Source organism: Xyrauchen texanus, chromosome 11 (assembly GCF_025860055.1).
Source record: "Xyrauchen texanus isolate HMW12.3.18 chromosome 11, RBS_HiC_50CHRs, whole genome shotgun sequence".
Lineage (NCBI taxonomy): Eukaryota > Metazoa > Chordata > Actinopteri > Cypriniformes > Catostomidae > Xyrauchen > Xyrauchen texanus.
This window is the reverse complement of record NC_068286.1, coordinates 11146600-11159600: the sequence shown is the minus strand read 5'-3', so window position 1 is coordinate 11159600 and position 13001 is coordinate 11146600. Positions and strand designations below refer to the sequence as shown.

The window sequence follows — 13001 nt, the reverse complement described above, 5'->3', positions numbered from 1 at the left end:
GTCTGCAATTAAAAAATATATATATTTAAAAACACTTCACGCACCGTGAGCAAAGCGCATCACGGTCATGACAGTATTTTATTTATTTATTTCCAAACTAAAAGTTTTCACCACTGAATGGTAATTTCGTGAAATAAGAATGTATCTCCTCCACGAAAATATTCTAAGGTTTGCACAATCAGTCACCCAACCAATCAATCAATGAATATGAATATATTATTTACTTATATTTACTATATATATATATATATATATATATATATATATATATATATATATATATATATATATATATATATAGTAAATATAAGTAAATAATATATTCATTACCATTCCTAAATAACATGCTGTGTTTTTGTTGTGCTTTTATTCTGAAAAACGTCCGGTCACTATGTACAGGAAGGTTTTGTACTAGTTGTAGCTTCACGCATCTGGAACTGCGATCCAAAACATCAGGTAAACGCTACTTGAAAAAATAAAATACGCAGTTTTTGAAATACTTAAATTAATGCATTTCTGTACAAGCTTATTCAGTGTAGTACATGTTGTACTTATATGTAGCAGAAATACACCGATAATTTAATGACAGTTCGTATGCCTTCGTAAATATTCCTTTGCAGATTCTATTATTATGCTCCTAAAACAAATACTATTCTTTTGTTTCAGGTATTGAGGGTTCATTCATGCAATAATTCAGATTCCGTTCAGATTTGGTGTGGACGGAATGGAGGTCCGCTTCACGCGAGGCAAATCTGCGATCTTGGAGCGCTCGCTCACGCGTCCCAAGTCGGAGGTGAGCGTGAGCGCGTTCGCGTTGCTCTTTTCAGAGATGGTGCAGTATTGCCAGAGCCGTGTGTACTCGGTATCTGAGCTCCAGGCCCGGCTGGCTGACATGGGTCAAGGCGTTGGAGCCAGTCTTCTGGATGTTCTTGTGTTGAGAGAGAAAAATGGAAAAAGGGAGACCAAAGTGTTAAACATACTTCTCTTTATCAAGGTACTTCCAAACCATAGTGTTATCAGAAGATAAAATAGCTTTTTAATGCACACTGAATATTCACCTCAGTCTCTTCTCTAGGTAAATGTATGGAAGTCATTGTTCGGCAAGGAAGCCGACAAACTGGAACAAGCCAATGATGATGACAAAACGTACTACATTATTGAAAAGGAACCACTTATAAATGCCTACATATCAGTACCTAAAGAGAATAGCACATTAAACTGTGCAGCCTTCACGGGGGGTATCGTGGAGGCTATCTTAACTCACAGCGGCTTCCCAGCCAAAGTTACTGTTCACTGGCATAAGGGGACCACACTTATGATCAAGTTTGATGAGGCAGTGATTGCTCGTGATAAAGCTCTTGATGGCAGATAGTATATTGTTGTGCAAGAGTCAAGTTTAAAGTGTTACCCTTGAGTCAGACTCAAATTTACAGGATAATATACACAGATAAAAAAAAAAGATCCATCCTTTTTGTTGTTGTTTTTTTTAGTTGTCTCAAGTCTGTCTCTGTCCCTCTTGTTATAATAATGATGTTACAGAATAGACTCAAAGATATCAAAGAATCCATGAAGATCTCTCTACTTTTTTTAAAGAAATGTACCATACCAGCATGTTTATAAATTATAATAAATAAGTTATTTAATAGTATTGAATAGAATGTTATGTTTTAGTCCTGGTGGCATTAAGTGTTAATTGTCCCTGTACTTCTTAGTTAATATAGTTGTGCTAGTAATGGACATTTGGCAAAATTATGATTATTATTTGTATCTGTACTGGCAGAGACTCGGGTGCTCATCATGGATATAAGGAGAGAAGTGTCCAGTCAAGACCATAGTTTCACTGCAGGAGAGGGGGAATGAGATGAGATTTTATCAGAAAACAAATGTTTGGAAGTAGTGGGGGATGAAAAGTTTCAGTTTTTTTTAGCAGCATAAATTATTACACTTAGTATTTTATTGTTATTTGCTCATTTTTGTGTAACTCATAGATTGATCTATGTGTGTGTATATGCTGATAATTTTCTAGTTCGTAAATGTGCATTAATAGCAACAAACATATTAGATTTGCAAGCTTAAAGAAATAGTTCACCCAAAATTTAAAATTCCCTCATAATTTACTCACCCTCATGACATCCCAGATGTGTATGACTTTCTTTCTTCTGCAGAACTCAGAAGAATATTTCAGTTCTGTAGGTCTAGACAATGCAAGTAAATGGGTGCCAACATTTTGACACTTCAAAAAGCACATAAAGGTATCATAAAAGTAATCAATATGACTCAATAATGTTTTAACGCATATTTTCAGAAGTGATATGATAGGTGTGGGTGAGAAACAGATTAATATTTAAGTACAGTTTTGCTTGAAATTCTTCTTCCTGTCCAGCAGGGGGCGATATGCATGATGAATGTGAATCACCAAAAACACAAGAAGAATGTGAAACTGATATGTTTCTCACCCACACCTCTCATATCACTTCTGAATATATTGATTTAACCACTGGAGTCATATGGATTACTTTTATGATGACTTTATTTGCATTTCTGGAGCTTAAAATTGTTGGCACCTATTAACTTGCATTGTCTGGACCAAAAGAGCAGAGAAATTCTTCTAAAAATATTTATTTGTGTTCAGCAGACGAAAGAGAGTTATACACATCTGGGGTGGCACAAGAGTTAGTAAATCATGACAGAATTTTAATTTTGGGGTGACATAACTCTTTAAATAATGTCCTTCCATCTTTTGTGCTTGTAAAACTGTTAGAAGAGGTCAGAAATACTGTTCCTTACAAACCAAGGCTACTAGGTTTCTATAGTTATTGTTAATACTTTGAAATCATAATAAAGTAATATGTCCACTGGAAAGAAGCTTTCAGAATTTTATTATGACTGGTTGTGGCTTACATGAAGTTACCTTATTTTGGATGGATGGACGTCATGCAGTGGAAAGTCGATTTAGTCCAAAAATATAATCGTAAATGTGCACTCTTGTTTGTTTGCATACTAAGACAGCATTTCCAGCTAATGTGTTAGTAGTTATTCATATGCAAACATTGGAAAAACATGTGAGTATAACATGTACAGTATATTTTTTATCAGTATATTTACATAAGTTAGGCATAATGCCTTATTTATTAGCACATTACATTCCAGAGTTACAACTGTCCAGGGGTAGTGTTACAACAGTAACCAGCATGAGAACAGTTTAGACAAATGTGCTTCTAATCTTTGCACACTAATTGTGGAAAATAGGAACGTTTCATGCAGAGTTTTGACATTTATTTTTTGTTGGTAGACAGATATAGGTATCTCATATATGAAACAAATGGCATGTTTATTTGGTCAGTGTTTTGTCAAAAAATCTAATCAAATCTCTTTATTGTCACTCAACCATATACACATGTGCAACAGTGGGTGAAAGTCTTCGGTGCAGGTCCAAGCAACATAGCAGTCATGACAATTACAATAAACATCTGATTTAAACATAACACAGTTTACACATAATAATATACAAAAGTAAAAAGTGTTACAACTTTTCTCAGTCTAGTGTAAAATATCATGGCCTTTGCAAATGGCTGCATAATACCTGCGGGGGGTATCGTGTCCCTCAGTCTAAAAAAACAACCGCTTTTAAATTTAAGCCGTATCACACATATCGCACAACAAGCGCAGTGTTTGGAATATCCACTACCAGGTTTTCCATGACTGCACAACTTTCAGGACAACTCAATAGCGTCAGCGTGTCACATGATTAAGTCACATGACCACTAATGCTCAGAAAGTACAGTGCTGCCGCTGCTTAGGAGTGGATGCTTGTAAACAACCGGAAGAGCGTCTGTTAGACAACCATAGTTAGGCAGAAATCCTGTTTAAAAACATTAGTTAGTATATTTCTTGTGCTGTGAATTAAACTTTTTTTTTTTTAATGCCGACGGACTCTCCTAGAGATTTTAAAGCGCTGACATGGCCGCAGTGGCCGCGAATAAAGTGAAGCAAGTTTGTCCTGGTGAGTGAACGACTCTGTTTACACCGCACGCGATACATACGCAATCAACAATACTGATTATAAACAGTATAACGAAACTGTTTAGTACATCGCGACCAGTGGGTTTTGTGGTACACAGAAATAAACAGTGCATTCATTAATGAAGTAGTTTATTTGTAATGTATGTTTGTGTTTAATTATTTGTAATGGTTGTGTTGTGGAAAAAGTGCTAAGGATGCCCAAGCATATTGCATGTCAAAGACAAGAGGAATGAGGTTACAGTATCTAATGGGCTCTGGAGGATCAGTATGGTGTTTACTGCAGGACACAGAAAGTGCTGTTTCTAAGTCGAACTGTAAAAGAAATGACTTATGTTTTAATTTGAGATAGACTCAACAAGGTCTTGTTGAGTTTTTAAATATTGTTGGCAGCTATGTATTTTTTCCCTCAGTTATTTCAAGTTGTCTGAAAGTCTTTTCTCACTTTAGTTGCATCCAATTCCAGATTTTTCTCCACTTGACTTTTGTAAAGCTTGTGTCATCATGTTGATTATCCAATTAGTATACATGTAGTCATCTGTAACAGTCAGTCCTGTCCTACACCCTCAACAGAGTCCAATGAAAGATCCCACTGTTGTTTGCACTTCTGTGCAAAGCCTGCCTAAGCTTTACACTAGTTAAGATTCTTTCAAAATGGTAGTCACTGTGGTCAATATGGTCACCAGTTATAGTCTGTTGTACAATGCACATTTGTTAGTGAAAACACTCCTTTAGTTTGCATGGCAGATTTTGTGGTGTTTGGAACTTTGGATGCTTCAGTATTGCATCTCAAGGCTGGTTACACTGCTGTGTTTGTGCATGATTTGCTTCTAAATGTTTACAATTGCTTATATTTTCATATTTTCTTCCTCTTTTGTGTCCTATTGACCTTATTCCAATGGTTACACTTTATTAAAAAGGCCTAATTTTGTGTTTATAGTCATATATTGCTTTTATACTGGGAAATTATAAAGTGATAAGGCGATTTCTCAAAATCTAATTTTTAATCCTGTTCAGGGCTGGACTGGTAATTTGGCATACCAGGCATTTTCCCGGTGGGCAGACACACTTTGGGGCCAATAAGGGGTGGACTGGCCATCGGAAGAACCGAGCGGGCCGGTGGGTCTGCTGCGAAACGGACCGAATCGGCCGCGATAAGCTAAAACGAGCCGCCTCGTTATGCTGAACGGACCACAAAACGGCGCCACGATATGCAGAAAAGGACAGCGAGCACACATTTGATATGTAAAATCCTGGGCCGATTTCTCTTCCCAGTCCAGCCCTAACCCTGTTACATTACTTAAACTACGTTTTCCACCTGTTTTAATGTTAATTTCAACTGTTTTATATTGGCCAACATAAAAACACAACTTTCACAATGTGTGAAGATAATCTAAACCAGGTCTGTACATTTAGATGTAATCAATCGATTTCTGATAACTTGGCAGTTATAGAGTAATCCAGAATTATAGATTAGCTGTAGATAGTGTTGTCACGGTACCAAAATGTCAGTAGCCAGTACATATACCAGTGAAATTTCGATACCACAGCAAAAATATGCTAAAATGATAATTTGCTATTGAACATATAAATTTAGTTTATTTTATGAATTATAGTTTAATAATTATTCTTATTTTCCAGAACACATTTTAAAGTTTAATTTAATAATCAAAATGGTGTCTAATCAATTAATTCTTAAAACTTTTAATAAGTGAAAATAGAACTTTTCAAGACATAATTGAATTTTTTTGCCAAACTTTTATTCAAAAGCTGTCTTGCTTGTGATTTTTTTATTTTTTATTATTATTATTATTATTATTACAGTGAATATTACATTTTACTATACAGTTGTAATATATTTGTATTCATTCTTTTATTTAATTTCTTCAATTTCAAGCATCTAGCTTTTATTTTGAATTGTGCTTTTATTATGACGTTTGTTTTTTGCCGAATGCTTCACTTTTCTGGATAAACAGTTCGCAACAGGGCTCAGTGTGATCATTGAAGACTTTAAGTCATGTCTGGAATCTCATCTCTTTACACTAGCCTTTGAGTCTTACAAATGAAATGTAGGACACAGTTTTGAAGTGTTTGTATTTTAGATTACTGGTGTTTGTGTATGTGGTAATTTTGAAATGTTATGTTTAAAATTCTATTACTCTGAAGTCAACTCTGTTATTTTAAATGCTTTGTAAATAAAGTTGAGTTGAGATTAAAGTGCAAATGCTGTGATTTAATTATATAAATATATAGTTTACATGTGCTGCGTTGTTCACAGTGGATTAGTGCTCTGCTCTGTCATCTCTTACAACGTGAATGATTCTCAATGTCTGTGAAGTTTCCAGAGTTTGAACGGTTGGATTTATACATTCATTTAAAGTACGCAGCTCATGTACACTAAGATTGCAGCATTACGCAGTTTAATAAATCACACTAGGACATTTTGTTTTGATTAATTGTCCATTTCAGTGTAAAAGGAATAACAGAGCATGCATTCAAATTAAGCCTGTGAGCATTTTAAAGCAGTCGTGTGTCTTGTATTTGGTGGCATAATGAGGTAAATCTACACAGGAAAGATAATTTTAGGGCCTATAAATGTCGTGAGATAAACACATTATATAGACATGTACATTTAACAAACTCAATATGAACTAAATAATTAACTCCAGATCATTGAATTAGGCTTTTGAAAATGAAGGCACACATGAGGTGCACCATGGGTGGGCGTGCATTCATTATTTAAATGGTCCAGTGTCAGTTAATCTTAATTGGGTGGCCTTGTGCACCCATAGATCTTTTATTTTGATTCTGAGAAAAGTGTAGGCCTTCCTGCTTTGTATTTGCATGTGGCTGTGTGTGGTTTTCTACAGTGCATCCATGGGTGGTCCAGGGCATCTGTGATATAGGGTTATTATGACATGCTGATAATCACACCCTTGACTTGTGACAGCAAGAGTGTGTGAGAAGGCAATGCAGGCCTGTGCTTAGAAAATACAACTACATGTAAAACTAGATGGATGGGATTCTTTTGCGTTTGATTGACTATCGCTTTTGATCACACTTCAATGCTCGTGAACAACATAAGAGACCTGCATCCACTGCTGTCAAAATTCCTATTACTCCAATAGACTGCATCAAAAGTGTTCCTTATATACGTAGCAAAACATGTTGTGCATTTGACACGTGTTTTGAGCTAAGATTCCAGTAACTTGGCACTGACATACAGATCTACTCATAGATGAACAGTGAATTGTTTTGAATAGAAAGGCCAATGACAGTCAACAAGTTGAGACTTCAGATTTACATAAATGCCCTAATATTTGTCACCATATTTGGTTATTTTATAGTCACCTGTAGGTCAGCGTTAAAGAAATCAAGAATATCAAGCCATCAGTTTGCTTGTTTGGATTGGATACTGTATTATATGAGCCTTATAAGTACGTTTGTTTGTACTTTTTGTGCTATTCTGTAATATTTTCCCCCCATTTGTTGGCCAACAGACTCAGTGTCATTTACAGTGCTGTGAAAAAGTATTTCCCCCATCCTGATTTCTTTTTTTTTGTGTGATTAACATATTTATTGATGCTATGGCTGGGCGATAAAACTCAATATTTATATTGATAAAAAAAAAACTTCCACGATATCGACTGTATTCTTTTAATAGAGTAATTTGTGATATTTAGCCTGTGTTCTACATCTAGATGTGTGTTGCTAAAAACACTAGCAGTTTGGCATTCTTGTTGTATGTTTCCACTGGCACGTGCTGAGCGAATGTGAGTGAGCGATTTCAATTCCTTCCTAAAGGAAGCAGAGCGTCCAGCTCGCTAGGTGGATTGTAAAATTGATGGCAGCGTGGGGTAAGCGGTTCCCTAGCGTTGGGAGTGGCTTTGTGTGGATTTCTTCTGCTTCAGTAGAAACCCAGCCTCAGACTGTATGCTCTGGATCCGGACCCCAGATTGGTTCCATCTTGACTGTAAGACATCATGACGACGGTTACGCCCTCTCCTCATCTCTAGTGAGCAGCGCGACAAAACAACAGTGCCGTTTACATCATATCTGATCTTTCTGCGCTGTATTCTTGAATATTTTTCTCTAGCACTGAAACACGCTTCACTGATGCCCTGTCCCGGTCCGCACCCGCTTCTTCTTTTCCCCACATGTGCGTAAACATGAGGTGCATGTTTCCAGAGCACCTTTAGACCATAACACCTTTTTTCTTTCTAAATTTAGTTTTATTAATCAGCATGTTCCAAGCCAAAAGTTTCTCTCTGGAGATACCCCTAAACACCCTTACAGTATCATTCCTCAGTCACAAGGGCTTATCTGTATGTAAAGAAATATGAAAATAATTTTTATGTAAAATATATATATTCTGTTATTATGATTCAAAATGAACAGAGCATCTTATAACATTCATATCCAACTGCACTCAATTAATAATCTCTATAAAATATTGTAATATTTTCATAGAAGATCCCTCAGACACCACTGCATTGGCTGTGTCTGGGCCCCAACGCAGTTTTGTAAAGACTATTTAGACTTTTTAGGATTTCGTTTTCTCAAATTTTTTGGGAAATTCAAAAAAAGGTGCAAATGTGATTCAGTATCATGATAAATATCGATATCGAATGATATGAAAAAGAATATCGGCCCAGCCCTAATTGATGTGTCTATTAAACAATGAATAGCAAAACATATACAAACAGAATCAATATTTAACCTTCACAATTGCCCCCCAATCCCCAACCCCAGCCCGACCCCCAATAACACCCCTGTGGTCACATAATTATAGACACACAAACAAACAAAATAACATAACAAAACAAAATATATCTATATAACAATCACACATATCCACTACACCTCTATGTATCTGTGCATCTCTCACTGAGAGCCCTCCAAAAAAGCCAAATACTTGCTCCATTTCTCCCCAAACAAGTCTAAATTCCCCAGTCTTCTGGATGCCCCCTCTTCAAAAGCTGCCACCCTGTCCATCTCCGAATAAACTCTGAATGTTCAACCAAAATTCTTGAATCTTAACACATCCTCAAAAGTCATGGGTTGTGTCCCCATCTTCTGATTAGCTTCACCAGCAGGTGGGTGTGTCTTTGAGACCAAGCCTATACAATCTAGAGGGGGTCCAATAGACTCTGTGTAAATTCATGAATTGCAAAAGGTGAACCCTTGCATCTCTAGATGCAGACTTGATGTTTATTAGAATCCTAGCCCACATTCCCTCCTCCAATACCAAGCTTAGATCTTTCTCCCATAATCTATTAAGAGAAGATAAAGTTCCCCCAGACTCTGAATTAGCAGGGAGTAATACACTGATGCCTCGTGACCTTTTCCAAAAGCATTAATCACTACTCCCCCCTAAAGCAGCAGATACTCTGGGAGTGAACTACTTCCAAAAACAGTACAGAGCAGATGGCACAGCTGTAAATACTTTTAGAACTGAGATCTGGTAATCCCAAAAAGTTTAACCAAATTTTAAAAGGATCTCTAACACTCCATTCTCATATTGGTCACCGAGTGTAGTAACCCCCTCACAATCCATTCTGACCTTGTTGATACATCATTTCGGGTTAAGCCATATGCTTGAGGCAACATTTAAATAAATGTCCGAATTAAACACTGGACACTATTGTCCACACCGAGTGCAAATGCGAGACAACAAGGTGTAATTTATCTTCTCCTGTTAGTTCGATAGAAATGCTTTGCAATGGCAAAATATGGGCCAGAAGTTCCTGTTCAATACAAAACCAGGGAGGAAGAGGCCAATGAGCCAAATATCTGAGACCGAATGCATAATAATAAAACAAAATCCTGGTTAGGCCTAGCCCACCTTTGTCAAACGGTTTGTAAATTATTGAAATGTAATCTGGGACACTTACCGTTCCAAATGATGGACTTCACTATGCTGTCAAATTGCTTGACATAAGAGAGGGGGACATCTACAAGGAGAGATTGTAGCAGGAAGTGAAATATTATTAAAATTGATTTCTTCAGATCTGGGAAGAACAGTATCCTCAATGAGTGCTGCAAATGACCTCAGACATCGCTCAGGAGGTGCTTTGAGTTCAGTTCACTTTTTTCCACAGAGCAGTTTATTGTGACCAACTCTGCAGCCTATAGCTTACATCTGTGACTAAAACATAAAATAATACAAAACATGTTCACCTCAACCATATATATTTTATTTCAGTGATTATTATCATCATTATATAATTATTATTTTTACATTTATAATTGTTATGTCTTCATTAGTGCAAGTATTTTTCAGCCATGATGTTAAGATGGATACTTGCCTGACAGTTAATGAAAAGGTGGTTACTTATATAGCCTATATATATATATATATATATATATGATTCTTTTATCACTTCTTTTTCTGTTTGTTGCCTGGGGGTTGATGATGTAATTGGATATTGCTATATATATATATATCGTGAAGGAGGGAACAAAAATTTATGATGAAGTAGGTTCTTTGCCAGACAGATGTTGACATCTGTTATAAAACTATCTTTCAAAAAGTTGAACCACTCACATTTTAATTGCACTTTTCCAGTTTAATTAGAATTTTTAGTTAAAATAAAGATACAAGTTTGAAATCAAGGTGTTTTGCTTTAATGTGTTGGTTAATACTAACCCATCTTAACGAAATTACCCCATAGTACCACCTAGAGTTCAACTAGCTTGTAATACTGGTGTTCATCATTTTTGTGTTGAGTTTTTTCTGCGATCAACCGACCAATATAAACTCGGTCGACCAAGACTCTTCTCATGGACTGAGTCTATCAAAAGATTAAAGTCTCCTCCCAGTATTATATCATGAGCGATACCAGCAGCTTGCAACATCCCTTCAAGATCTTTAAAAATGCCCTGATCATCACCATTAGGTGTGTAAATATTAGCCAAAATCAACCTTTGCCCCTGAATTTCTGCTAAAACAATAATGACTCTTCCTAATTTATCTTTAATCTGTTTGAGACATTTGAATTTTAGATGTTTACTTGTCAATGTAATGACTTCTCTGTTCTTACTTGAGCCAGCACTAAACATGTCCACCCCACATCTTCCCAAATTTTTCAGCTTCCTGCAAGGAAAGATGCATTTCTTGAAGAAACACAATATCATATTTCTTACATTTAAGAAAATAAATAACTTCTTTTTATGGGGTGCCCCAACTCATTCCATGTGGAGAGAGATAATCCACTCATGAACATTTGACATTTTGTCATATTAGAAAAAGAAAATTCAAACAGTCCATGTATGCCGACGAGAGCCCTGTGACAATTTCTCCATCAGATTGCTCAAGTCCGGTGTTTCTATACAAATATTGTGAGACAGAATTACAAAACAGTAGAAAATCTATAAAACAAACTCCAGCCAATTGGCAGAATAAACACAAAGAACGTGTAGATTCATCCACATACTGTACCGAAGGTGTATTCCTCCCCAAAACAAGCTCCAACACTCAAAGATAAATATATTTTTTTTAAAGTTTTAATAAAAACTGTTCTCGGACAGTCAAACGAATGTTCAGTGAGAAGATGATCTAATCCTTCCGATGTCCTGCAAAAAATATTCCACAAAACAAACTCCATCCAGTAGGAGGCAAATGTACAAAAAACTAGCAGATTAATCCACAACTGTCCCAAAGGAGTGTTATTCCAGAAAAATTTTTATTTTAATTTAAAAGTTAACATGAAATACAGTTTTTAAATGATAATGTTATTTAAGAAAGCAAAAAAAGTTATCCAATACCTACTGGGCCTGTGTGAAATAGTATTTGCTCCCTTTGTTACTAAATCTATGAATTGAGTATTTAATGGGGTTCTGCTAGACTAGACACACCCAGACCTGATAACTGACAGCCCTGTTTAATCAAATCAACACCTAAATAGAACCTTTTCAGCAGCATGAAGTTGGCTAAAAGGTCCTAGTAGCACACTATGCCAAGTTTGAAAGAAATTCCAGAAATTATGAGGAAAAAGGTGATTTAAATACATCAGCCTGGGGAGGGTTACAAAGCTATTTCCAATGTTTTGGGGATCCAAAGAACCACAGTGAGAGCTATTATCTCCAAATGGAGAAAACCTGGCACAGTAGTGAACCTTCCCAGAAGTGGCCGACCTTCCAACATTCCTCCAAGAGCACAACGATGACTCATCCAGGAAGTCATAGAAAAGCCAAGGACAATATCCAAGAAGCTACAGGCCTCTCTCGCATCAATTAAGGTCACTGTTCATGACTCCACTATCAGAAAGACACTGACCAAAAATGCCATCCATGGAAGAATGGCGAGGCGAAAACCACTGCTAACCCAGAAGAACTTTAAGGCTTGTCTGAATTTTGCCAAAACACACCTTGATGAAACTCAAAACTTTTGGGAGAATGTTCTGTTGACTGATGAGTCAAAAGTGGAACTGTTTAAAAGAAAGGCATCCTGTTACATCTGGCGTTAATCAAACACAGAATTCCACAAAAAGAACGTCAAGCATGGTGGTGGTAGTAGTGTGATGGCATGGTGATGCTTTGCTTCTTCAAGGGCAGGGTGACTTGCGATAATTGAGGGTAACACAAATTCTGCTCTCTATCAGAAAATCCTAAAGGAGAAATTCCGGTCATCAGTCCATGAGTTAAAGCTCAAGATCAACTGGATTATGCAGCAAAACAATGATCCAAAGCATAGTAAGTCCACCTCTGAATTGCTCAAAAGAAGCAAAATAAAAGTTTTGGAGTGGCCTAGTCAAAGTCCTGACTTGAACCCGATTGAGATGCTGTGGCAGGATCTTAAACAGGAAGTTCATTCTCACATCCTCCTATATGGCTAAACTAAAGCATTTCTGCAAAGACGAGTGGGCCAAAATTCCACTACAGCATTGTGAAAGACAGATCTCCAGTTATCGGTAGTGTTTGATTGCAGTTGTTGCTGTTAAAGGTGGCACACATCCAGTTATGGATCACATGGGTGATAT

The 13001-nt window shown here is 36.5% G+C and overlaps 2 protein-coding genes across 2 annotated transcripts in view; both read left to right on the top strand.

The window, feature by feature from the left end:
* Positions 1–401: 401 nt before the first annotated feature.
* On the top strand, positions 402–2856 carry LOC127652220 (trafficking protein particle complex subunit 5-like). Its single transcript, XM_052138355.1, has 3 exons — positions 402–456; positions 667–994; positions 1076–2856. The coding sequence occupies exons 2-3, from the start codon at positions 725–727 to the stop codon at positions 1370–1372; spliced, it is 567 nt and encodes a 188-aa protein (XP_051994315.1). The 5' UTR covers positions 402–456; positions 667–724; the 3' UTR covers positions 1373–2856.
* Positions 2857–3725: 869 nt separating this feature from the next.
* Positions 3726–13001, top strand: part of mcoln1a (mucolipin TRP cation channel 1a) — a 31122-nt gene continuing 21846 nt past the window's right edge. The window contains exon 1 of the mRNA XM_052138349.1: positions 3726–4003. Coding sequence (XP_051994309.1) covers positions 3961–4003 — 43 coding nt within the window. The 5' untranslated portion in view covers positions 3726–3960. The remainder of the gene's footprint in view (positions 4004–13001) is intronic.